The sequence below is a fragment of the Pristiophorus japonicus genome, chromosome 1 (genome assembly GCF_044704955.1).
Source record: "Pristiophorus japonicus isolate sPriJap1 chromosome 1, sPriJap1.hap1, whole genome shotgun sequence".
NCBI lineage: Eukaryota > Metazoa > Chordata > Chondrichthyes > Pristiophoridae > Pristiophorus > Pristiophorus japonicus.
The window spans coordinates 480,890,554-480,918,462 of record NC_091977.1 but is presented as its reverse complement, the minus strand read 5'-3'; the positions used below and the strand labels follow the sequence as shown (position 1 = coordinate 480,918,462).

Sequence of the window (27,909 nt, the reverse complement as noted above, 5' to 3'; positions counted from 1 at the left end):
TGCTGAAATTAGTATGTCATCCAAATAACATACTACCCCTTCAATACCTTGCAAAATCTGGTTCATCACCCCTTGGAATATGGCAGGGGCGGAAGACACTCCAAACGGTAGCCTATTAAATTGATATAGGTCTAGATGAATATTTATATTCAAACATGACTTGGACTCATCTAGATCAAGCTGTAAGTAGGCATTTGTAAGATCCAGTTTTGAGAAGATCTGACCACCTGTCAGTGTTGTGAACAAATCTTCTATATTTGGCAATGTATTGGGGACATTATCCTCTAGAACCTGGTTTACGGTTACTTTATAATTACCACACAATCTTACCTTACCATCGGACTTAGGTTCAACAACAATGGGTGTAGCCCAATTACATCGATCTATCTTACAAATAATGTTCTCAGTCTCTAGTCTTTTGAGTTCTTGCTCCACTTTCTCCTTGAGTGCATATGGTATGGAACGTGGCTTGTAGTAAACCGATCTAGCGTCCTTCTGTACCCTGACACTCACCTTGAAGCCTTGGATCGGACTGCCCGTTTCGCAGAATACCTTCGGATACTTCTTGATAACCTCATCCATTGATGAAAATCTCGCTTCCACACAGAAAATCTCACTCCAATCCAGCTTCAGAGAGCTCAACCAATTTCTTCCTAGTAAGGCAGAATTGTCTCCTTTCACTTATATCAGAGGCAAGTTTTGAAATTGATTTTATATTTCACTGGTCCGGTGACACGACCTACCACAGGAATTTCCTCTCCCGAGTAGCCTCGCAGCTCTATCTTGGATTTCTCCAGTTGGAAATCACGCAATTTGTCGAGGTACAGCGACTCCGGTACTACACTCATGGATGCACTCGTGTCAATTTCCATTGGTATCTTGAATCCCGCAACATCTATGTGGATTTTGATGCTTTCTGAATCGCTGTCCGTTAATCTCGTGCTCCTGATGACGTGTAACTCTAACATCTCCTCGTCCTGTTGTTCTTCCATGCTATGTAGTCTCTTGGGATTTCTACTCATAGCTTTGAACGCTGGACTCATAGCTTTAAACGCTGGTTTACCCTTCAGTCGGCATGCCATCACAAGATGCCCAGTCTTTCTGCAGAAGAAACACTCTGCCTTCACGTATGGACAACTTTGAGCAATGTGTTGTCCCAGGCACCTATAGCACGACTTCAACGCTCTGTTAGAATTTCCAGTTTCTGAGACTTTGGGCCCCCACTGTCTTTTACTTTGAACCGGCAGGTGATTTAACCTCAGTTGACTGACGGCCGTAATCATTATTTAATTCTCGGGAATATTGTTCGGCCATGCCCATCGACCTCGCTGTCTGACAAGCAATCTCAAAAGTCAAATCATCCATCGGCAATAACTTCCTTCTGATCACATCATTTTTCAACCCACAAACAAAACAATCCCTTAATGCTCGGTTTTGAAAGTTTCCAAAATTACAGTGCATCAATAGCTTTTTTAATGCTACGATGCAATCACTGATACTTTCATCAGTCTTTTGATTCCAAATCCCAAAACGATAGCTTTCAGCAATTTCTAACGGTTTGGGGTTATAGTGCTGCTCCAGCCTCGTTAAAATTTCTTTAAGCGTTGTGTCCTTTGGCTTGTCAGGCACAAGCAGATTTACAAGGGTTTCATACAATGCCAGACCCGCCTTCGATAAGAAAATCGCTTTCTTACGTTCCATCATAGCTCGGTTCTGGACTGCATTGTTTGGACTTCGATTATGTTATTTGCAGTGAAATACATTTCTAGCCGTTCCACATATGCTTTAAAACATTCCCGGTCGTATCTATAATCCCCCAAATGTCCGATTACACCTGCCATTTTAATCTCTAGCTGTTCACACCATGTGCTGTATTTTACCTCCGATTTTGTAGCTTTTTTCCAAAGACAGAAACTTCCAAAGTCTCTCTGTCGGCTGGCTGAATCCTTTCCCAACAAAATTTAAGCTTTAAATCATTTGAAAAATCCCATCTCATCGCCAAATGTGATATCTTCACAGAGCACAGCACACACAGCTCCTAACATGGCAAGCAGCTCTCTCGGAAGCCTCTGGAATCTGCCTGGTTCTGTTTATTTATTAACCCTGCAGTTGTAGTACACAATACGTCCACATCCAGTGTGGAGCTACAAACATTACAAGCTGACAGACATTACAAGATCCAACCCCAAACTTGTCATCAAACATGCTGATGTTGATTAGCGAATCAACCTCTACCTAGCAGAGGCTGATCGCCAACTCTCTGACACATCCTCCTACCTCTCCCTGGGCCATGACCCCACTACTAAACATCAAGCTATAATATCCCAGACCATCTCTGACCTCATCTCCTCTGGAGATCTTCCCTCCACAGCCACCAACCTCATAGTTCCCAAACCCCACACAGACCACTTCTACCTCCTTCCCAAGATCCACAGGACTTCCCTGGTATACCCATCATTTCAGCCTGTTCTTGCCCCACAGAACTTATTTCTTCCTATCTCGACTCTTTTTTCTCCCCTTGTTCACTCTCTTCCCATCTACATCCGTGACTCCTCCGACGCCCTCCGTCACTGTAACAGTTTCCAGTTTCCCGGCCCCAACCAACTCCTTTTCACCATGGACACCCAATCTCTCTGCACTTCCATCCCCCACCAGGATGGCCTGAGGTTGCTCCGCTTCTTCCTCGAGCAGAGGCCCAACCAGTCCCCATCCCCCACCACTCTCCTCCGCCTGGCTGAACTTGTTCTCACATTGAACAACTTCTCCTTTAACTCCACTCACTTCCTCCAAATTAAAGGTGTTGCTATGGGAACCCGCATGGGTCCTAGTTATGCCTGCCTTTTCATGAGATATGTGGAACATTCTTTGTTCAAGTCCTACTCGGGTCCCCTCCCTCACCACTTTTTCCGGTACATTGATGACTGCATCGGTGCCGTTTCCTGTTAGCGCCCTGAACTTGAAAATTTCATTCCCTTGCAGCCAATTTCCACCCATCCCTCACCTTCACATGGTCCATCTCCAACTCTTCCCTTCAGTTCCTCAATTTCTCTGTCTCTATCTCTGGGGATAGGCTTTCGACCAGTATCCACTATAAGCCCACTGACTCCCACAGCTACCTGGGCTACACTTCCTCCCACCCCACATCCTGTAAGGACTCCATTCCATTCTCCTAGTTTCTCCGTCTCCGTCGCATCTGCTCTGACGACGCTACCTTTCACACTAGTGCCTCTGACATGTCTTCCTTTTTACTCAACAGAGGATTCCGCTCTGCCATGGCTAACATGGCCCTCGACCGTGTCCATTCTATTTCCCGCACCTCTGCTCTCACTCCTTCTCCTCCCTCTCAGAACCATGACAGGGTTCCGCTTGTCCTCACTTTTCACCCCACCAGCCGCCACATTCAACAGATCATCCTCCGCCGTTTCCGCCACCTCCAGTGTGATCCCACCACCAATCACATATTCCCCTCCCCTCCCTCTGCGACTCCATTCCGTAGTCATCCCCAGCACCCCCTCCCCTTCCCACGGCACCTTTCCGTGCAAGCATAGGAGATGCAACATCTGCCCTTTTACCTCCTCCATTCCCACTATCCAGAGCCTCAAATACTCCTTCCAGGTGAAACAGCGATTTACTTGTACTTCTTCAATTTAGTATACTGCATTCACTGCTCACGATGTGATCTCCTCTACATTGGGGAGACCAAGCGTAGGTTGGGTGACTGCTTTGCGGAACGCGTCTGTTCAGTCCGTAAGTGTGACCCTGAGCTTCCGGTCGCTTGTCACTTTAATTCCCCACTCCACTCTCACTCTGACCTCTCCATCCTCGGTCTCCTACACTGTTCCAACGAAGCTCAACGCAAGCTCGAGGAACAGCACCTCATCTTTCGTTTGGCAATTTACAGCCTTCTGGACCCAACATAGAATTCAACAATTTCAGAGCGTGTAAGGGATAAATTATAAGAGTTGCAACCAGGTGGTCAGAATTATGCTGAAGGTCGTGAACTTACCAGTATTAGGAGGGTCTGTATAATTGCCTATGTATGTAACACTTGTTTATGTAGGTATGGCACAAATGTATAACGCATTAAACTGAATCCGTAACCTCTGTAATACTTAAACAGCAAAATCAGCAGTTGTTGATCAGAAGTCTCTGAAGAACAGATAAGGAAGCCAGCTTAGGCGTCTAGTATACTGTGGCAAAGTGCAAGCCATGGAACAACACCATAGAAGATGGGCAATTGCATATACCACTCAGGGACAGTTTGATAAGAGTCGACAAATCAATATAACTTCGCTGATAGAATTAGAGCTATCGATGATTTTGAAGGAGGGTGCTTCTCTCCAAAACCTGTATAAGTTCTACTTGAAAACTCATGTATTTCAGAGGTTTTAGGCTGCACCCTCCTGTGCATTGCTCGTAATAAAACCGGTAAACCTGAGGTTTCGTTTGTTTACTTCCGTGGTCATTATACAGTGGGAGCTGGGTGAAGTGGCGAGTATCTGTATCAGTTAATCCACGTTAGAAGGAGAGAAGCCTCCTTTGTACCCCTACAGAGTGGAACCACTGCCAATCTTTGGCTTCCGTCCCCCCAAGCCTGTTTCTTTTTTTCTCCTTGTCTCTACTGGCAGCCGATCATTATCCCGCCAGTCATACCCTACCTTGACTAATGTTTGTCTAACTTCTGGCATTACCATTTTAATTTGGCCCATCATCCCTTTTGTCTCTCTAATCTCTCCTGCCTTCCACCCTACCACAGGCCTCCCTTTTGTTCTTTCCTCCCCTCCCCCTTTCAGTGCTTGTTAAGAATGTGTTCTTTCCAAACACTCTCCCGTTCTGATGAAGGGTTGTCGACCCAAAACGTTAACTCTGCTTTCTCTCCACAGATGCTGCCTGACCCGCTGAGATTTCCAGCATTTTCTGGTTTTATTCCAGATCCCAGCATCCGCAGTATTTTGCTTTTGTATTATATCTAATCAAGTGTGCTACCATTGTTATTGAATATATATAGCTTGCATGGCTGCAGAAACTTTCACCGAGCCTTCAGATAAAGCTCTGGTCAAGTGATAGAGCAGATCATTCCAAGAAAAATTACCTTTCTCAAACAATTGCACCACCAGGGTAGAAATTGTCCTCCGCCGGAAACGGGCCACAGATACCCTTTTTGAAGTGTCCTATCCGGTGAATTTCAGCTCCTCAAGGGCTTTTTCCAGCGGGACGGAAATGGATCGTCATGGGGCGGAAGTGGGAGCGGAGCACTGTGGCCATCACTCGCGGGACGGAATGGGGGTCGGGCGGAGTGTTCGCAGCTGTCAATCATCAGCGCCACGGTGATGACGCCATTGCGCTGGCACTTCACAATGTCTCTCCCCTTCAGTTAAAGGGGAGAGCCACTGCTAACTCTGCATTCATTTTAGTTAGGTCCTCTGGGCCACCAGGGAGGGTTTCAGCCAGGCCAGCAGCCTGGCACGCAAGAGGGGGTGCCAGGCTGCCTGTTGGTGGCCCAGCCGAACCCGGGGGCAGACCTGTCGGGCCGACCTGGCAGTCGGCCGACAAAAAAAATATGGCAGCCGCGGCATGTGCCCTCCCCTTTAAGGATGGCCATGCCACCATTTCACACACAGTGCACTGACAGCAAAAGGGCTGAACCCGCGGGGCAATTTCGGGTAAGGGACAATTTCGCAAGGGCAATGTCGCGAGGGGATCCCCGCCAGACAGAAAGGGCTTGGCTCACCGTGGCGGTCCTAGACACCGCTCAGCTCCTGAGGAAGGGCAATTTCTAAAATGGCAGCCCTTCCACGGAAAGTCGCCGGCCATTCCGCGCCGCAGAAGGCTGTAAAGTGCCTAAACGAAAGATGAGGTGCTGTTTCTCAAGCTTGCGTTGAGCAACCTCTCTCCACAGATGCTGCCTGACATGCTGAGGTTTCTAATATTTTCTGTTTTTATGCTGGATCATGAGCTATCCAGGATATAACCATTGTTTAGGTTTCTCTTTCAATAAATGAACCATCTCAATTTGAATGACAAAAAGTTCACATCAATGTTGTTTACAGGGAGACTTTTGTAGAACACTGGCCAGACCAACTTTTTTAAGTCAACGTTAAGTGGAAACAACATTATGATTAATAGTGATTAAAGAGAGCACACGTACAATGCAAGAACTTGGATCAAGCCAGAAAGCTGCTCACTTGAGATAGTGAACTGGCAAAGCCAATGGTTTTTAATTTTGTAGCAGGACATGGAAAGGAGCCTCTGAATAATAGGAAACTCTCAGCATGCAGTAGTGGAACACCCACTATTAGGAACAAAATCAAGAGGAATACGTTCAATATCACTTGGAGAAGGGAGGATAAGATTAGTCAAGCTGTATAATGGAACATTTTACTTTTGACAATGCCCTGAACCACTTCAATTCCACTCAAGGAATCAGATCAGAAGCACTTGCGATGGACGATGGAGGGCCCTGACTCATCATACTCCTGCTTAGTGATCCACATTTGCTGGAAGGTGGAGAGAGAAGCCAAGATGGAGCCACCAATCCACACTGAATATTTCCTCTCAGGTGGAGCAATGATCTTAATCTTCATTGTGCTCGGACACAAGGCTGTGATTTCCTTCTGCATTCGATCAGCAATACCTGGGTACATGGTGGATCCACCAGACAAGACGATGTTGGCGTACAGATCCTTCCTGATGTCTATGTCACATTTCATGATGCTGTTGAAGGCAGTTTCATGAATTCCAGTTGTCTCCATTCCTAGGAAGGAAGGTTGGAAGAGAGTCTCAGGGCATCTGAAACGCTCGTTGCCAATGGTGATGACTTGACCATCAGGAAGCTCATAGCTTTTCTCGAGAGATGAAGAGGAGGCAGCCATGGCCATCTCAGTCTCAAAGTCAAGAGCCATGTAGCATAGCTTCTCCTTAATGTCACGCACAATCTCCCTCTCTGCTGTGGTGGTGAACGAGTACCCACGTTCAGTCAGGATCTTCATCAGGTAGTCAGTGAGGTCCCTGCCAGCCAGATCTAGCCGCAGGATGGCATGGGGCAAGGCATACCCCTCATAGATGGGCACAGTGTGGGTAACACCATCACCAGAGTCCATTACAATACCTGTAGTGCGGCCAGAGGCATACAAGGACAGCACAGCTTGAATGGAGACATACATGGCCGGTGTGTTAAATGTCTCAAACATAATCTGGGTCATCTTCTCCCGATTGGCTTTGGGGTTCAGAGGTGCCTCTGTGAGGAGAACCGGATGCTCCTCTGGAGCAACTCGCAGCTCATTGTAGAAGGTGTGGTGCCAAATCTTCTCCATGTCATCCCAGTTGGTCACAATCCCATGTTCGATTGGGTACTTCAGGGTCAGAATCCCTCTCTTGCTCTGGGCTTCATCACCAACATAACTGTCTTTCTGACCCATTCCCACCATGATACCCTAGAATGAGAAGAAAAATATGGTTTGGAAACAAACGGCTGTTGTTGCAGAAAAAATACATCAGGACTTATTTAGCCAGTAAGAAAAATAAAGCACAAATGGATCCATACACACAATGCCAAAAAATGGTGATCAGGATTGCATTAAAATGTTGTGATTCTATGGCAATCAGTGCGCTATATTTTTACTAATACCACATAGCAAGTTCATAATCTCAGAAGATCTACAAGATTGTGGAGTAAGGGGAATTGCAGATGAAGAGCTTCCTTTTTAAAAAAATTAATTTTTGGGAAGTGGGTGTCACTGGCAAGGCTGGCATTTATTGCCCATCTCTAGTTTCCCTGAGAAGGTGGTGGTGGGTCTTCATCTTGAACCGCTGCACCCAGGTAGTATTCATTGAAATGGTTTGATACAGCGAAGAAGCTAGAGAGGCCATTTCAGAGGGCAGTTAAGAGTCAACCATATTGGCGTGAGACTGGAATCACACATAGTCCACACTGGGTAAGTATAGCAAGTTTCTTTCCTTAAAAGGATATTAGTGAACTAGATAGGTTTTTACAACATTCTGACAGCTTTTTATTTCCATTTCTTTTGTACAAAAAAAAGAATTAAAATTCTTAAATTACTATGTTCTCTGGATTATTAGTACAGTAATATAATGTTGTCAGTTCATGGCTCAGTGGTAGCAATCTTGTCTCTGAGTCAGAACAATGTGGGTTCGAACCCCACTCCAGAGACTTCAGCACATAACCTAAGCTGACATTTCAGTGCAGAAGTGAGGAAGTGCTGCACTGTCGGAGTCGCCAACTTTCGGATGAGATGTTAAACCGAGGCCGCTTCTGTTCTCTCAGGTGCCCGTAAAAGATCCTGTGGCACTATTTCATAGAGCGGGGAGTTCTCCCCAGCGTCCTGGCCAATAGTGATCCCTCAAATACATTGCTAAAACAGACTATCTAATAATTTATTTCACTGCTGTTTATGGGACCTTGCTGTGTGCAAATTGGCTACCGTGATTCTTCAAAAGTACTTCATTGGTTGTAAAGCGCTTTGGGACGTCCTGAGATTGTGAAAGGCACTATATAAATGCTTTTTTTATAACCATTATACTGCCGTACTCCTGTTACTCAAACAAAGTAGAAAAGTCACCAGTCCGGATGGGATGCATCCTAGGTTACTGAGGGAAAACACGGGTGGAAAGTGCGCAGGCATTGCCCACATTCTTCCCATTTTCCTTAGACATGAGAGTGGTGCCAGAGCACTGGACGATTGAAAATGTTACACCCCGGTTTAAAAAAGGGGAGAGGGATAAACCCAGCAATTACAGGCCAGTCAGCCAAACGTCGATGTTGGAGAAACTTTTAGAGACATTATTCCAGGAAAAAATCAATTGGCACTTGAAAAATTACAGGTTAATAAAAGAAAGCCAGCATGGATTTGTTAAAGGCAAATCATGTTTGACTAGCGTGATTGAGTTCTTTAACGAAATAACGGAGAGGTTTAATGAGGGTAGTGTGGTTCATGTTGTGTATATGGACTTTCAAAAGGAGTTTGATAAAGTACCACATAATAGACCTGTTGACAAAATTAAAGTCCTTGGACTTAAAGGGACCGAGACTGAGCGGATACTAAATTGGCTAAGGGGCAGAATGCAGAGTCGTGTTGAACGGTTGCTTTTCAGACTGGAGGCTGGTGTGCAATGCTGTTCCCCAGGGGTTGGTGTTGGGACCACTGCCCGTTTTGATATATATTAATCATTAGTTGGTTACAGCACTGTAGGAGGTCATTCGGCCCGTTGAACCCGTGCTGGCTCTCTGCAAGAGCACTTCAGCTAGTCCCAATCCCCCACCCTTTCTCTGTAGCCCTGCAATTTTTTTTCCTTCAAGTACTTATCTAATTATCTTTTGAAAGCCACAATTGAACCTGCCTCCACCACCCTTTCAGGCAGTACATTGCAGATCATAACCACTCGCTGCGTAAAAAAAGGATTTCCTCATGTCTCCTTTGGATCATCTGCCAATCACTTTAAATCTGTGTCCTCTGGTTCTCAACCCTTCCGTTAATTGGAACAGTTTCTCTCTATCTACTCTGTCTAGACCCCTCATGATTTTGAACACCTCTATCAAATCTCCTCTCAATCTTCTCTGCTCTAAGGAGAACAACCTCAGCCTCTCCAGTCTATCCACATCACTGAAGTCCCTCATCCCTGGAACCATTCTTGTAAATCTTTTCTGCACCCTCTCTAATGACCTGGACTTGGGTATAATTTCAAAATTTGCTGATGACACAAAACTCGTAAATGTAGTAAACAATGAGGTGGAAAGTAACCACCAGCCCTTATGGAGCGTCCTCCTCAGTTTCAGATGCCCCCAAATGTTCATCACCATCCTCTGCCTGCTCCATGATGACATGCAGCCTGTGATCCTTACTAACGGTTCCACTACAGAGCCAATCCACGCCCGGACAGGGCTGCATCATCTCCCCAACCCTCTTCTCAATCCTTGTCGTTGCCATGCCCCACCTCACAGTCAACACGCTCCCCCCGAGTGGAACTAAACTACAGAACCAGTGGGAACCTGTTCAACCTTCGCTGTCTCCAGGTCAGATCCAAGACCACCCCAACCTCTGTCGTCAAGCTACAATACGCGGACGACGCTTGCATCTGCGCACATACAAAGGCTGAGCTCCAGGACATAGTCGACATATTTATTGAGGTGTACAAAAGCATGGGCCTTACACTAAACATCCGTAAGACAAAGGTCCTCCACCAGCCTGTCCTCACCGCACAGCACTGCCCCCCAGTCATCAAGATCCACGGCGCGGCCCTGGACACCGTGGACCATTTCCCATACCTCGGGAGCCTCTCATCAACAAGAACAGACATTGACGACGAGATTCAACACCGCCTCCAGTGCGCCAGTGCAGCCTTCGGCCGCCTGAGGAAAAGAGTGTTTGGAGATCAGGCCCTCAAAACTGCCACCAAGCTCATGGTCTACAGCACTGCAGTAATACCCGCCCTCCTGTACGGCTCAGAGACATGGACCATGTATAGTAGACACCTCAAGTCGCTGGAGAAATACCACCAACAATGCCTCTGCAAGATCTTACAAATCCCCTAGGAGGACAGACGCACCAACATTAGCGCCTTCAACCAAGCCAACATTAGCGCCTTCAACCAAGCACTGACCACACTTGATCAGCTCCGCTGGGCAGGCCACATAGTTCGCATGCCAGACACGAGACTCCCAAAGCAAGCGCTCTACTTGGAACTCCTTCACGGCAAACGAACCAAAGGTGAGCAGAGGAAACATTACAGGGACACCCTCAAAGCCTCCCTGAAAAAGTGCAACATCCCCACTGATACCTGGGAGTCCCTGGCCAAAGACCACCCTAAGTGGAGGAAGTGCGTCCGGGAGGGCGCTGAGCACCTCGAGTCTCATCGCCGAGAGCATGCAGAAATCAAGCGCAGGCAGCAGAAAGAGCGTGCGGCAAACCTGTCCCACCCACGCTTTCCCTCAACGACTGTCTGTCCCACCTGTGACAGGGACTGTGGCTCTCGTATTGGACTGTTCAGCCACCTAAGGACTCATTTTATGATGATGATGGGGAAAGTAACCGATGTCTGGAGGACATAGATTGGTGAAATGGGCAGGCATATGCTAAATAAAATTTAAGGCAGAGAAGTGTGAAGTGATTCATTTTGGTCGGCAGAATGAGGAGAGGCAATATAAACTAAATTGTGCAATTTTAAAGGGAGTACAGGAATAGAGAGATCTGGGGGTGTATTTACACAAGTCTTTGAACAAGTTGAGAAGGCTGTTAAAAAGCATACAGGACCTTGAGCTTTATAAATAGAGTACAAAGTAAGGAAGTTGAGCTAAACCTTTCTAAATCACTGGTTAAGCCTCAGTTGGAGGCATGTGTCCAATTATGGGCACCACATTTTAGAAAGGATGTTAAGGCCTTGGAAAGGGGACAGATGAGATTTTCTAGAATGATACCAGAGATGAAGGACTTCAGTTATACGGAGAGACTAGAGATATTAGTATTGTTCTTTTTCGAGCAGAGAAGGTTAAGGGGAGATTTAATTGGTGATTTTCAAAATTATGAGTGGTATTGACAAGATAGGAAAAAATTGTTTCCCGTTGCAGATGGGTGGGTAACCAGAGGACACAGATTTAAGGTCATTGGCAAATTAACCAACGGCGACATGCACAAACTTTTTTTACACTGCGAGTTGTGATCTGGAATGCACTGGCTAAAAGGGTGGTGGGTGAAAGCAGATTCAATAGTATAATTCAAAAGAGAATTGGATAAATACTTGAAGGGAAAAGATGTACAGGGCTACAGGGAAAGAACAGGGGAGTGGAACTAATTGGATAGCTGTACCAAAGGGCCGGCGGAGGCACGATGGGCTGAATAGCCTCCTCTGTGCTGTATCATTCTATGAGGCCGAAATTGATGAAGGTCCCCGCCCACCCAAGTGATGCCCAAAGGACCAGCGATGGCCTCCGAGGTACCTGACGGTACTTTGGACGGGGTTTTCATGGTAAAGGTCCTTCAAAGGTTGGCGGGCGTCAAAGGAGGGATATAGACCGCCAATCTGGGCGGCAGCTGATGGGAGCTCCCATTCTCGGCGGCAAAGGCGCTTGCTGTCCAAGTGCCGCCGAGGATGGAGTCGGGCCCATGGAGGGTCGAAGACCTGAAAAGGAAAACCATCAACAACAAAAAACATCGGATGACCTTCAGGTGACCCCATACAGGTAAGTCCCTGTAAAGAAATAAATTATAAAATGTTTACTCACCTTTTTTTCAGGTCTTCATACTCACCATTGGGGACAGACCAGCCTCCAGCCAGCGGTCCACCCCCTTTCTAGTGCCAACTACTGCCGACTCCCGCCCGCATCAATGTAGTATCTCGGTGGGCGGGAGTCCACTTACGCCACTCGGCTGTCCGCTTATGTCAACGGGCATTCCCAGCGGTTCTCCCTGTTATGTCTGTAATGTACTTATGAATGACTCCACGAGGCAATGTGTCCTTGGTCCTTTTATTTGAACTTCAGAGTTAGGCACAAACATGGTGGACAGCCTTTTATACTGGACCCTACACACCTATGCAGGTGATCCTCAGGTCTCCCAACACAGTGCCCTCTGGTGGACAGCCTCTGCCACAGGGGCAGGAAACCCTGGTCTCCACCAATTTCACCCTCTAGTGGTGCCAGCATAGTATATACACGGTGTAAACCTTATTGATAGTACATCAGGTAACAAGTCTCCATCTTATGCAACTATACAGTGACTACACAGAGCGTATAAATATAGTCTGCATATATAACATCACTCTCCCCAAGTCCTTTGTGCCAATTATCTTTGCACTATGTGCTCTGGCTTAGCTCCACCCAGATTTAAGTGGCAATAGCCCTTGCACCTTGGCTGTGCTTTGGTTTGGCTCACACCCTGTTAACCTCCAAGTCCTTTTGCCGCAATGTTGCGTAGTGGTTACCAGTTTGGATGGTTTGGAGGGTCCAGTGGGTTCTGGGTCTGATCCATGTGTGTGTCCATGGCTACATACAGCTATTTCCACCCCCGCCACCACACAGCGAGATCATGCAGCAGGCCCGTTACATTAACGTACAGGATCAGACACAGTGCAAGTACAAAGAAAGGAAGTTACAGTTTGTATCATGACACCTTGGTTCAGTGACTTACATTTGTTATGTTTTGCGGTTGTGCGCCAGGATTGTGTAGATTGCATTCATGGCTCAGTCATGGTCAGTACTGAGGTAGCAGTACAGGTATGCGAGGACACAGGTTCCAGAGCAACCGAACGAGGTCCTAGTCATCAGAAAGTGGTGCTGCGCCCTCTGCTAGCAGGGTAGGCTTGGTTCGCTCACCTTGCCAGGACTCAGGGCCTGTGCCATTGCCTAGTGGTGGGCAGAGCCACAGATGTGTGTGGCCTCCCTGTCCTCCTTTGAGGGCTGCAGAATCTTCTGCCTGCTCTCTAACAGTGTTGGGAACCTGGCTGTTCCAGGTCCCGTTTGGGGAACTCGTTGGTTCTGACCTTGTGCTCCCGGACATGGCCGAGGTAGTGACTGGGTCTGGGGGCTGCGTTGTCTTCACCTGGGTGGTGGTCAACAGCGGCTGACTGCGTGTATTGGCGCCGTTTTAGTTTCCAGGTCCGTGGCAAATAGTGCCATCCGGTGCCTGCAGCGTGGGATAGACCTGGGGCAGGGTATCAGGATCAGTGCCTTCACCCTCCTGAGGTCGCTGGCCTATAACTTGTGGGGACACCTGGGGCAGGGCATCAGGATCAGCGCCTTTACCCTCCCAAATTCGCTCGCTTGCTACTTTTGGGGATAGTCTATTCCCAACATCTCGCAACAACATTTTGTTCTTACATTAGGAATAGTACAGATATCTCGCAACAACATTTTATTCACAATCTTAATCAGTTCGTTACATTGTTTGCCATGCATACAATGTCTCTTTAAGTTCAGTTGGTTGCAGATCTCCTTTAAGAGAAACCGGCTGGCTTTACCCCAATCAAATTCTTTGTTAGACGCCACATGTTGGTCCCACAGTGTTGCACCTCGTGATATGGCCGTGGCCATTTTTTTTCCAGCCACACTGCACCTCGCTGCAGCAGGGACGCCATCTTGTCTCTGCCCTCGAGGTCGACTGCCTTGATCCTTCTCTCCCGCGATTCTGCCACAAAAGCTGGAAGAGTGCCTGTGAATTTGATCTTCCTCCCCAGGAGTCCTACCATTGGAGCCAGGAAGGTACTTTTAGGTCATTCTGGTCGGATCATTGCCACGCAGTCATGATGGGCGGTCTTTGCCTCAGGTGCTGCGCTGGTCTGTTCTCTGGTACCTGGCCCAAGCGAAGGTGAGGTTTTGCTCTGCCATTTTCACTGGATCTTCCCCATCCACCTTCTTCCAAGTAGCATTGGGCCATCACCTGCAACAATCCACAGAGGTAACTTGTGCACCACGCTATTATGGATTACAATTACATCCGCACTACCAAGGACTGGGATTGGCTCCTTGGTGTAGGTGCGCAACTTTTCCTGTACTGGAACCAGCTCGGGTTGTTTTTCGTTCCATAGCCTTTCAAAGACATCATGACTCATCACTGACTGGCTCGCTCCCGTGTCCACTTCTATGAAGACTGGAACACCGTTTATCTCGACTTCCATCTTCACTGGAGAACAATCGATGGTGCAGGTATACACTCCATACACTTCTTCTTGGGGCTGAGCTGCTTCTCTGGCCAAATCATCATACTCCCCGCTGGATTCAAAGTCATCTATCGACTCCTCTGCTAGATGGTGAGTTGTATTTCTTTTAAACATACGTTGGAGATGGCCCTTCTTGTTACAGGCTTTGCATACGTACTCAGCAAACCGACACTGGTGAGCCCTATGGTTTCCTCCGCAACACCAGCATGGTGCTACTCGATTAGCACTCCTCGACGGACTCTGAGTTCTGGAACCCTGAGGCCTGTGCTCTCTGCCTTGGGCAGAGCCACGTTCTACAGTCTTGCCAGTGAAAGGCACCATTCTGTGTACAGTACTTGCCGGGTTTGAGTCCACAGGATGAATCATTTGCTTGGTGCTGCAGATCGAGGTCATGAACGCCTGACTGATGCTGATGGCCTTCTGCAGGTTGACTGTGGTGTCGGCAGATAATAGCTTGTGAAGGAGGTCCTCGTGGCCAATTCCCATAACGAAGATGTCTCGCAATGCTTCGTTGAGGTGGGTGCCAAAATCACATGGTGCCGCAAGTCTCCTGAGGTCAGCAGCATATTTTGCAATCTCCTGGCCCTCAGGTCTGCGGTGAGTGTATAATCTGTGTCTGGCCGTGACGATGCTCTGTTTTGATTTAATTGGTCACGAATTAGTTCAGTCAGCTCATCGTATGTGTTATCCTTGGCCTTCGTGTGTGTCACCAAGTCCCTGATGAGCCGGTAGACCTGGGGCCCACAACTGGTCAGCAGTATAGCCTTGCATTTCTCCGCCAATGTGTCCGTCTCCCCTGCCAGGTCGTTCTGTGACGGCATCCTAATCATCACCCTCTGTGAAGTCTTTTAGTGTGGCAAAGGTAGCCATAATCACGTGAAAGTCTGTATTCTCATCGCCAATTATTATGTCTGTAATGTACTTATGAATGACTCCACGAGGCAATGTGCTGTACTCAAACTGTAGTGACCTTGGTCCTTTTATTTGTAACTCCAGAGTGAGGCACAAGCATAGTCGGCAGCCTTTTATACTGGGCCCTGCACACCTATGCAGGTGACCCTCAGGTCTCCCAACGAGGTGTCCCCTGGTGGATAGCCTCTGCCACAGGGGCAGGAAACCCCGGTCTCCACCAGTTGCACCCTCTAGTGGTGCCAGCATAGTATATACACAGTGTAAACCTTATTGATATTTCATCAGGTATCAAGTCTCCATCTTATGCAACTATACAGTGACTATACAGAGAGTATAACTATAGTTTGCATATATAACACTCCCCTTCTGCCCGCTACAGCCCACATCAAAAGTGGCACTGGGCGCAACTCGAGGAGGAATGTTGACGGTAGTTGGCGGTAAGGCCATCAATTTCGGGCCCTATGATTCTAAGAGAAAGGCACATATGCACATGCAGAGTTCCACACTGCTGACAACCTTATTATTTGTAGGCATGTGTTTGAAATGATCCCACTTTCTTCACTTATTTGAGACAGTTTGTGCAGAATACAATCACGTCCCTTAATATAAACTGAATTTCACTGTTTTACATAAGAATTAGGAGCAGGAGTAGGCCTCAAGCCTGCTCCGCCGTTCAATAAGATCATGGCTGATCTGATGGTCTCAACACCACTTCCCTGCCCTCTCCCCATAACCCTTGACTGTCTTATCCTTCAAAAATCTGTTACCTCCACCTTAAATATATTAAATGACCCAGCCTCCACAGCTCTCTGGACTAGAGAATTCCAAAGATTCACGACCCTTTGAGAGAAGAAATTCTTCCTCATTTCCGTTTTAAATGGGTGACACCTTATTCTGAGATTATGTCCCCTAGTTCTAGATACCCCTCGAGAGGAAACATCCTCTCTGCATTTACCCTGTCAAGCCCCCTCAGAATCTTATACATTTCAATAAGACCACCTCTCAATTTTCTAAACTCCAATGAGTATAGGCCAAACCTGCTCAATCTTTCTTCATATGACAACACCTTAAGCTCAGGAATCAGCTTCATGAACTTTCTCTGAAATGCCTCCAATATAAGTATATCCCTCCTTAAATAAGGAGATCAATACTTTACGCAGTACTCCAGGTGTGGTCTCACCAATGCCCTGTACAGTTATAGCAGGACTTGCTTACTTTTATACTCCATCTCCCTTGCCCAACATTCCATTTGCCTACTTATTACTTGCTGTACCTGCAGGCTAACTTTTTGAGTTTCATGTACAAGGAACCCCAGATCCCTCTGTACCTCAGCATTTTGTAATCTCTACCCATTTAAATAATAATTTGCTTTTCTATTTTTCCTAACAAAGTGGATAACCTCACATTTTCCCACAGTATACTCCATCTGCCAAATGTTTGCCCACTCACTTAACCTATCTTTATCCCTTTGCAAATTATTTGCATCCTCCTCACAACTTTCCCACCTATCTTTGTATCATCAGAAAATTTGGCTACATTACACTCAGTCCCTTCATCTAAGTCATTGATATAGATTGTAAATAGTTGAGGTACCAGCACTAATCTCTGTGGCACCCCACTAGTTATAGTTTGTCAACCTGAAAATGATCCATTTATCCCGACTCTCTGTTTTCTGTTCTTGTGCAGTAATCTTTAAGTGGCACCTTATCGAATGCCTTCTGGAAATCCAAAGACACAACATCTACTGGATCCCCTTTATTCTCTGCTCATTACATCCTCAAAGAACTCCAGCAAATTTGTCAAACATAATTTCCCCTTCATAAAACCATGCTGACTCTGCTTGACTGCATTATGCTTTTCTAAATGTCATGCTACTACTTCCTTAATAACGGACTCCAGCATTTCCCCAATGTCAGATGTTAGGCTACCTGGTATATTGGGCTCAAGTTTCAGGCTGAGTTGCTCCTATTTTTTTGGAGCAACTAGTTTAGATGGAGCATCTTAGAAATTGCAATTCTCGGCATTTGGTTTCCTCCAGTTCTCGTCAGTTAGAATAGTTTCATTTTAGAACAGATTTTTTTTTCAAAAGGGGGCGTGTCTATGTGGTGTATTTGGACTTTCAGAAGGCTTTCGACAAGGTCCCACACAAGAGATTAATGTGCAACGTTAAAGCACATGGGATTGGGGGTAGTGTGCTGACATGGATTGAGAACTGGTTGTCAGACAGGAAGCAAAGAGTAGGAGTAAATGGGTACTTTTCAGAATGGCAGGCAGTGACTAGTGGGATACCGCAAGGTACTGTGCTGGGGCCTCAGCTGTTTACATTGTACATTAATGATTTAGACAAGGGGATTAAATGTAGTATCTCCAAACTTGCGGATGACACTAAGTTGGGTGGCAGTGTGAGCTGCGAGGAGAATGCTATGAGGCTGCAGAGTGACTTGGATAGGTTAGGTGAGTGGGCAAATGCATGGCAGATGAAGTATAATGTGGATAAATGTGAGGTTATCCACTTTGGTGGTAAAAACAGAGAGACAGACTATTATCTGAATGGTGACAGATTAGGAAAAGGGGAGTTGCAACCAGACCTGGGTGTCATGGTACATCAGTCATTGAAGGTTGGCATGCAGGTACAGCAGGCGGTTAAGAAAGCAAATGGCATGTTGGCCTTCATAGCGAGGGGATTTGAGTACAGGGGCAGGGAGGTGTTGTACAGGGCCTTGGTGAGGCCACACCTGGAGTATTGTGCATAGTTTTGGTCTCCTAACTTGAGGAAGGACATTCTTGCTATTGAGGGAGTGCAGCGAAGGTTCATCAGACTGATTCCCGGGATGGCGGGACTGATATATCAAAAAAGACTGGATCAACTGGGCTTGTATTCACTGGAGTTCAGAAGAATGAGAGAGGATCTCATAGAAACGTTTAAAATTCTGATGGGTTTAGACAGGTTAGATGCAGGAAGAATGTTCACAATGTTGAGGAAGTCCAGAACCAGGGGTCACAGTCTAAGGATAAGGGGTAAGCCATTTAGGACCGAGATGAGGAGAAACTTCTTCACCCAGAGAGTGGTGAACCTGTGGAATTCTCTACCACAGAAAGTTGTTGAGGCCAATTCACGAAATGTATTCAAAAAGGAGTTAGATGTGGTCCTTATTACTAGGGGGATCAAGCGGTATGACAAGAAAGCAGGAATGGGGTACTGAAGTTGCATGTTCAGCCATGAACTCATTGAATGGCGGTGCAGGCTCAAAGGGCCGAATGGCCGACTCCTGTACCTATTTTCTATGTTTCTATGTTTCTATGTCTAGCCACTTACGCCTGTTTTGCAAGTTTAGGCAGCGAATACCTCCTCCAAACGAATTTAGAATGGAGTAAGTGAAGATTTTTGTATGCTCAGAATGATGTACACTTATAAATCAGGCATAGGGAACGAGAGATGAGGGGGCGGGGAGGGAAGTTTACAAACATTAAACACTTCACTTTTACAAATAAAAAGCCATCATCAATAATAAATGATAAATAAATCAATAAATCAACCAATAAATCAATCTAAATAAATAAATAAATAAATAAATCAATAAACAAAAAATTACGTTTCTACTCACCTACTGCAGCACCGGGAGCCCTCCAACAGCGTCCTGGGACACCACTCCCTGCCACCCCCCCCCTCCCCACCCCCCCGCAGTGTCTCTCTCTCTCTGTCTCTGTCAGTGTCTGTCTGTCTCTGTCAATGTCTCTCTGTGTTTTTGACAGCGAAGGGTGAGGGGAGAGAGGGTGGAGGGGAGAGGAGGAGGGAGAGGGTGGAGGAGGAGGGGAGGGAGGGAGGGGGAGAGGAGGAGAGAGGGAGGGTGGAGAGGAGGGGGAGGGAGGGGGGAAGATGAGGGGGAGAGGAGGGGGGAAGGAGGGAGGGGATGAGGGAGAGGAGAGGAGGAGGGAGGGGGAGAGGAGGAGGGAGGTAGGTAGGGGGGGGGGAAGGCTGAACGGGCCCCGCCAACGACATAGAAGCTGGGCCGCCGCGGAGGACTTCGGGCGGGGCCTGCCCCCAGTGAGATGTCAGGCGGGCGGGCGTGCCCCGCTGATGATGTGGAGGGGGGAAGGGGGGGAGAGGAGGCGGGAGGGAGGGGGGGAGAGGAGGGGGAGGAGGGGGAAGGGCTGAACGGGAGGGAGGGGGAGCTGAACGGGTGGGAGGGAGGGAGGGAGGCTGAACGGGAGGGAGGGGGGAGGCTGTACGGGAGGGAGGGAGGAAGGGAGGCTGAACGGGAGGGAGGGAGGGGGGAGCTGAATGGGAGGGAGGGAGGGGGGAGCTGAATGGCAGGGAGGGAGGGGGGAGCTGAACGGGTTGGGGGGGCGGGGGGGTGCGGAGCTGAACGGGAGGGAAGCCCGAGTCCCGATCTTCAAAGCCCGGTGAGCCCATTCAGCCAGGGCTAGGGACACCGTTCTTCGGGCCCCTCCCACGCAGCCTGCACAGATTCGGGCTGCGAGGAGCTACTGCACATACGCGCACACTCTAGTGCGCATGTGCAGAGGTCCCGGCACTGTTTTCAGGGCCAGGACCTGGCTCCGCCCTCCACACGTTCTGCTGTGCTGCGCCAAGGACCTGGATTGACCAGACTACGGGGAGAGTACAAAGGTAAATAATAGGCAGCGTTTCTGTTCTAAAAAGTCGGCACACCACACGGAGGTGTGCCATTCTAATCCTGGGGGCAAACTTGGGCCCATAGTTTCCTGTTTTCTGTCTCCCTCCTTTCTCAGCTGCAGCTGGGTGAGAAGGCAAAAGAGAAGTAGAATGGAATCGAAAGGTGACGTCACAGCCAAGGTGGTAAGTGATTGGCTGGTGATTGGTAAGTAGTTTTTCTTTTTCTTTTCTAGTTCAGTAAGTAACCTTTAGCATTTGTAGTTGCCAAATTAAGTTAATCTCGGGGTTAAGTCATGGCAGGAGAACTCGGATATGTGTTATGCTCCTCCTGTACCATGTGGGAAATCAGGGACACCTCCAATGTCCCTGATGACTACGTGTGTGGGAAGTGTATCCGCCTCCAGCTCCTGACGAAGCGCGTTGCGGAACTGGAGCTGCGGGTGGATTCACTCTGGAGCGTGCACGATGTTGATAATGATGTCAACAGTACATTTAGTGAGTTGGTCTTACCACAGGTAAAGGGTCCACAGCCAGATAGGGAATGGAAGACCAACAGGAACAGAGTGCAAGGAAGGTAGTGCAGGGGTCCCCTGCGGTCATCCCCCGCAAAACAGATACACCGCTTGGGTACTGTTGAGGGGGATGACTCATCAGGGGAGGGCAGCAGCAGCCAGGTTTATGGCACCATGGCTGGCTCTGCTGCACAGGAGGGCAGGAAAAAGAGTGAGAGAGCTAAAGTGATAGGGGATTGTAAGGGGAATAGATAGGCTTTTCTGCGGCTGCAACTGAGACTCCAGGATGGTATGTTGCCTCCCTGGTGCAAGGGTCAAGGATGTCTCGGAGCGGGTGCAGGACATTCTGAAAAGGGAGGGTGAACAGCCAGTTGTTGTGGTGCATATAGGTACCAATGATATCGGTAAAAAACGGGATGAGGTCCTACAAGACGAATTTAAGGAGTTAGGAGTTAAATTAAAAAGTAGGACCTCAAAAGTAGTAACTCAGGATTGCTACCAGTGCCATGTGCTAGTCAGAGTAGGAATCGCAGGATAGCTGAGATGAATACGTGGCTTGAGCAGTGGTGCAGAAGGGAGGGATTCAAATTCCTGGGACATTGGAACCGGTTCTGGGGGAGATGGGACCAGTACAAACCGGATGGTCTGCACCTGGGCAGGACTGGAACCAATGTCGTAGGGTGAGTGTTTGCTAGTGCTGTTTGGGAGGAGTTAAACTAATATGGCAGAGGGATGGGAACCTGTGCATGGAGACAGAGGGGAATAAAATGGAGGCAGAAGCAAAATATAGAAAGGAGAATAGTAAAAGTGGAGGGCAGAGAAACCCAAGGCAATAAACAAAAACGGCCACTTTACAGCAGAATTCTAAAGGGTCAAAGTGTGTTAAAAAGACAAGCCAGAAGGCTCTGTGCCTCAATGCGAGGAGTATTCGGAATAAGGTGGACGAATTAACTGTGCAGATAGCAGTTAACGGGTATGATGTGATTGGTATCATGGAGACAGGGCTCCAGGGTGACCAAGGTTGGGAACTCAACATCCAGGGGTACTCAGCATTTAGGAAGGCTAGACAGAAAGGAAAAGGAAGCGGGGTGGCGTTACTGGTTAAAGAGGAAATTAATGCAATTGTAAGGAAGGACATTAGCTTGGATGATGTGGAATCGGTATGGGTGGAGCTACGGAATACCAAGGGGTAGAAAACGCTAGTTGGAGTTGTGTACAGACCACCAAATAGTAGTAGTGAGGTTGGGGACAGCATCAAACAAGAAATAAGGGATGTGTGCAGTAAAGGTACAGCAGTAATCATGGGCGACTTTAATCTACATATTGATTGGGCTAACCTAACTGGTAGCAATGCGGTGGAGGAGGATTTCCAGGAGTGTATTAGGGATGGTTTTCTTGACCAATATGTCGAGGAACCAACCAGAGAGTTGGCCATCCTAGGCTGGGTGATGTGTAATGAGAAGGAACTAATTAGCAATCTTGTTGTGTGAGGCCCCTTGGGGAAGAGTGACCATAAGATGGTAGAATTCTTTAGTAAGATGGAGAGTGACAAAGTTAATTCGGAAACTAGGGTCCTGAACTTAAGGAAAGGTAACTTTGGTGGTATGAGGCGCGAATTGGCTAGAATAGACTGGTGAATGATACTTAAAAGGCTGACGGTGGATAGGCAATGGAAGACCTTGAAAGATCATATGGACGAACTTCAACAATTATACATCCCTGTCGAGTAAAAATAAAATGGGGAAGGTGGCTCAATCATGGCTAACAAGAGAAATTAAGGATAGTGTTAAATCCAAGGAAGAGGCATACAAATTAGCCAGAAAAAGTAGTAAGCCGGAGGACTGGGAGAAATTTAGAATACAGCAGAGGAGGACAAAGGGTTTAATTAAGAGGGGGAAAATAGAGTACGAGAAGAAGCTTGCCGGAAACATAAAAAATGACTGCAAAAGCTTCTATTGATATGTGAAGAGAAAAAGATTAGTGAAGACAAACGTAGGTCCTTTGCAGTCAGATTCGGGTGAATTTATAATGGGGAACAAAGAAATGGCAGACCAATTGAACAAGTACTTTGGTTCTGTCTTCACAAGGAAGACACAAATAACCTTCCCGGTGTACTAGGGGTCCAAAGGTCTAGTGAGAAGGAGGAACTGAAGGATATCCTTATTAGGCGGAAAATTGTGTTAGGGAAATTGATGGGATTAAAGGCCGATACATCCCCAGGGCCTGATAGTCTGCATCCCAGAGTACTTAAGGAAGTGGCCCTAGAAATAGTGGATGCATTTGTGATCATTTTCCAACAGTCTATCAATCTGGGTCAGGTGCTATGGACTGGAGGGTAACTAATGTAACACCACTTTTTAAAAAGGGAGGGAGAGAGAAAGCGGGTAATTATAGACTGGTTAGCCTGACATCAGTGATGGGGAAAATGTTGGAATCAATTATTAAGAATGAAATAGCAGCGCATTTGGAAAGCAGTGACAGGATCGGTCCAAGTCAGCATGGATTTATGAAGGGGAAATCATGCTTGACAAATCTTCTGGAATTTTTTGAGGATGTAACTAGTAGAGTGGACAGGGGAGAACCAGTGGATGTGGTGTATTTGGATTTTCAAAAGGCTTTTGACAAGGTCCCACACAAGAGATTGGTGTGCAAAATCAAAGCACATGGTATTGGGGGTAATGTACTGACGTGGATAGAGAACTGGTTGGCAGACAGGAAGCAGAGAGTCGGGATTAACGGGTCCTTTTCAGAATGGCAGGCAGTGACTAGTGGAGTGCCGCAGGGCTCAGTGCTGGGACCCCAGCTCTTTACAATATATATGAATGATCTGGATGATGGAATTGAGTGTAATATCTCTAAGTTTGCAGATGACACTAAACAGGGTGGTGGTGTGAGCTGTGAGGAGGACGCTAAGAGGCTGCAGGGTGCTTTGGACAGGTTAGGCGAGTAGAGAAATACATGGCAGATGCAGTATAATGTGGATTAATGTGAGGTTATCCACTTTGGAGGCAAAAACACGAAGGCAGAATATTATCTGAATGGCAGCAGATTAGTAAAAGGGGAGGTGCAGCGAGACCTTGGTGTCATGATTCATCAGTCACTGAAGGTTGGCATGCAGGTACAGCAGGTGGTGAAGAAGGCAAATGGTATGTTGGCCTTCATAGCAAGGGGATTTGAGTATAGGAGCAGGGAAATCTTACTGCAGTTGTACATGGGCTTGGTGAGGCCCCACCTGGAATATTGTGTTCAGTTTTGGTCCCCTAATCTGAGGAAGGATGTTGTTGCTATTGAGGGAGTGCAGCAGAGGTTCACCAGACTGAGTCCTGGGATGGCAGGACTAACATATGAGGAGAGACTGGATCGACTGGGCCTTTATACATTGGAGTTTAGAGGGATGAGAGGGGATCTCATAGAAATATAAAAAATTTTGACGGGACAGGACAGGTTAGATGCAGGAAAAATGTTCCCGATGTTGGGGAAGTCCAGAACCAGGGGACACAGTCTTAGGATAAGGGGTAAGCTATTTTGGACTAAGATGAGGAGAAACTTCTTCACTCAGAGAGTTGTTAACCTGTGGAATTCCCTGCCGCAGAGAGTTGTTGATGCCAGTTCATTAGATATATTCAAGAGGGAGTTAGATATGGCCCTTGCGGCTAAAGGGATCAAGGGGTATGGAGAGAAAGCAGGAAAAGGGTACTGAGAGAATGATCAGCCACGATCTTATTGAATGGTGATGCAGGCTCGAAGGGCCAGATGGCCTACTCCTGCACCTATTTTCTATGTTTCTATGTTTCTACATTTAAATACGGGCTTTACATTTGCAGTTTTCCAATCCATTGAGACCTCTCCAGAATCCAGGGAATTTTGATAGATTATATCCACTATCTCTGCAGCTACTTCTTTTAAGACCCTAGGCCACCAGGTCCAGGGGACTTGTTCACCTTTAGTCCCATTAGTTTGCCTAGTACTTTTTCTCTAGTATTAGTGATTGTTTTAAGTCCCCTCCCCCCACAATAGCCCCTTGATTATCAATTATTGGGATGCTTTTCCTGTCTTCTACCACGAAGACCGATACAAAATATTTGTTCAAAGTGTCTGTCATTTCACTGTTTCCCATTATTAATCCCCCAGTCTCACCCTTTAAGGGACTAACGTTTACTTTCGCTACTTGCTTCCTTTTGATATAGCTGTCGAAGACGTAACTGTCTGTTTTTATATTTCTTGCTAGTTTACTTTCAAGCTATCTTCTCTCTCTTTATCATTTTTTTAGTCGTCCTTTGCTGGTTTCGGAAAATTTCCCAATCCTCTGGCCTTCCACTAGTCTTCACAACATTGTATGCCTTTGTTTTCAATTTGATACCATCATTTACGTCCTTAGTTATCCTTCTCTTAGAGTCTTCCTTTCTCACTGGAATATATCTTTGCTGAGAGTTATGAAATTTCTCCTTAAATGTTTGCCACTGGTTATCTACCAACTCCCCACCAACCACCATCTCTCTCCCCCTGCTAGTAACCGAGGCCCGGCCCCGCCCGAAGCCCCCTGAAGTCAACGCCTGCAGTCTCAGTGAGTGTGAGAGTCCGCAGGGAGCCTGGGTGCGCACACGTCTGCCTGCGGACAATCTCATTACTTCAAACAGGTATGCCCCACTTTGTGCCATCTGCAAGCTGGGGCCATTATAGGGAGCAGTGTACAGTGGCATACCACTGCAGGGAGCAGTGTGTGCTACTGCAGGAGGGCGATGGCTGATTGCAGTGCAGGCAGGTACAGCAGGAGTGGCAAGGTTGGGGCGAAGGAAGGGCAAGGATTCATAAAGGGATGTGATTGGAGCCCAGGAGAGGCATGAGTTCCGGGCCCAGAAGAGGCGAGGGCCCAGGGGCAGCATGGGCCAGCCCACACTGCGATATGTGTGTGCACTAGGTCCATGCAGCAGAGCTGGTCTCCAGTCGTCTTAGTTAATCCTTGCCACTGGACCAAGAGCTAGCTCTGTCAAGCCTGTATGGTGGCTGGGATGTAATCATCACCACACGTAAAAAAAAATCCACGTACAGGAATCTTCCACTCTTCAATGTATAGTTCTGGATCTGGAATATTAGGTCCTTCATTGAAACACCTGTGAACTCATCCCTTTTCGATGTGGAAGCAAGTCATCCTCGTTTTGAGGGACTGCCTATGATGATGATGACCGTCTTACCGTTTAATTTATTTTCTCATTCCACTTTAGCCAACTCTGCCTTCATACCTGTGTAATTGCCTTTATTTAAGTTCAGGACACTAGTTTGAGTCCTAGCTTTCTCACCCTCAAACTGAATTTGAAATTCTACCATGCTATGATCACTCTTCCCAAGAGGATCCTTTACTATGAGATCATTAATTAATCCCGACTCATTACACATTACCAGATCTAAAATAGCCTGCTTCCTGGTTGGTTCCACAACATTCTGTTCTAAGAAACCATCCTGCATATACTCTATGAACTCTTCCCCAAAGTTACCTTTGCCAATTTTATTTGTCCAATCAATATGAAGATTAAAATCACCCATGATTGATTATTGCCGTACCTTTCTTACAAGCCCCCATTATTTCTTGATTTATAATTTTTTCTACAGTGTAGTTACTGTTAGGGGGCCTGTAGACTACATTCACCAATGACTTCTTCCCCTATTATTTCTTATCTCCACCCAAACTACATATTGATTTTTTGAGCCAATATCATTTCTCCCGACTGCACTGATCTCAGCCTTTATTAACAGAGCTACACTGCCTCCTTTTCCTTTCTGCCTATCCCTCCGAAATGGCAAATACCCCTGAATATTCAATTCCCAGCTTTGGTCACCTTGCAACCATGTCACTGTAATGACTATCAGATCAGATCATTTGTTCCGTCAACTCATCTATGTTATGAATGCTGCGTGCATTCAAATAAAGAGCTTTTACATTTGTCTTTTTACCATTTTTCGGTACTCTGACCTGACTTTCTGATGCACTTCCTGTCACATTCTGGTTATCATTTCTCCCATTGCTACCCTGCCTTCTCCTTTCTCTTTGACTTTTTAAATTTCCGCTCACCGGATCCCTCCCTCCTACTAATTAGTTTAAAGCCGTCAGGAAGGGGAAGATTCTGAAACTTCCATACATAAGAGCTAGTGACTGGGACTATTTTAATTGGACCAAAATGGATGGCACAGGGAGCAAGCAACCAGGTTCCTAGGAATGTCCATCTAAATCTCACTTTTTAAACTTCTGTTTTTTTGGCCTTTTATACACCAAGCCCATACACAGGGGTGTTGGGGTGCAATGGGATGAGGGCAGGAGAAAATATACATCACCTTGACCTACCTTGCACCTTAATAATCTTCTCTAGAATATTTCACCAGTTAAAAATAGTCGGTTGGACCAGAATGATCTAATGCAAGTTATTATAGAGAGTGAATCATGCCTTTCAAGAGCAGGTCAGTGTGTTTGCAAAAGCAGATTCATGGGTTCCCCCCAAAAAAAATTCTAGCATGCAACACCACAATCTGCAGCCAGGTTGTAGTGTGATTGAAGAGAATTTTAAATCCATACTGTGTCCCCCAAATTAAATGAAGGCTAAGGTGTTGAGGTATTCAAGTTTCATTGCAAGTCCTGTATGTGTGCCAGCTGCATAACAAGAGTGTGAGTGCAAACAGTAACACTAATCCCAAGGAACAACAGAAGCTTCTACAATCCACCTCCTTTCCTTCGACCTCTGTCACCTAGAAGAACCAGGGCAGCAGGTGTATGGGAACATCATCACTTCGAAGTTTCCCTCCAAGTCACACACACCATCCTGACTGGAACTTACATCCCCGTTCCTTCATCGTTGTTGACATTTTTGACTATTTGTTGATCAAACTTCAAGATAACTATTGAATGGCTGAGTTATGGCGATCAAGCTTCTGTGCCTACCAGTGAGAAGGACATAATGTATGTCCTGAACAAGTATGACGACAACCAGGTTAATAGATTGGAGAAAAGCTGATCTTGAGGGGCTGAAAATAGAACTTGGGAAAATAAAATGGGCAACAATATTGGCAAAAAACGATGAAGAATAGCAATGGGAAACATTTAAAACGGTGTTCAACAGAGTGCAGAAAAAATATATTCCGCTAAAAGAAAAGAACAAACTAAACACTAATTATGAATAAAGCCATAGGGGAACA

General features: G+C 46.7%; 1 protein-coding gene across 3 annotated transcripts in view; it reads right to left on the bottom strand.

The window, feature by feature from the left end:
• Positions 1–6,276: 6,276 nt before the first annotated feature.
• Positions 6,277–27,909, bottom strand: part of LOC139276856 (actin, cytoplasmic 2-like) — a 51,157-nt gene continuing 29,524 nt past the window's right edge. The window contains exons 2-3 of one of the 3 annotated variants that reach the window (XM_070894871.1): positions 6,949–7,433; positions 6,277–6,756 (exon numbers count right to left, since the gene is read on the bottom strand). In XM_070894871.1, coding sequence (XP_070750972.1) covers positions 6,429–6,756; positions 6,949–7,433 — 813 coding nt within the window. In that variant the 3' untranslated portion in view covers positions 6,277–6,428. Of the gene's footprint in view, positions 7,434–27,909 lie in introns of all 3 variants that reach the window. The other 2 variants (XM_070894857.1, XM_070894863.1) reach the window with 2 other exon arrangements.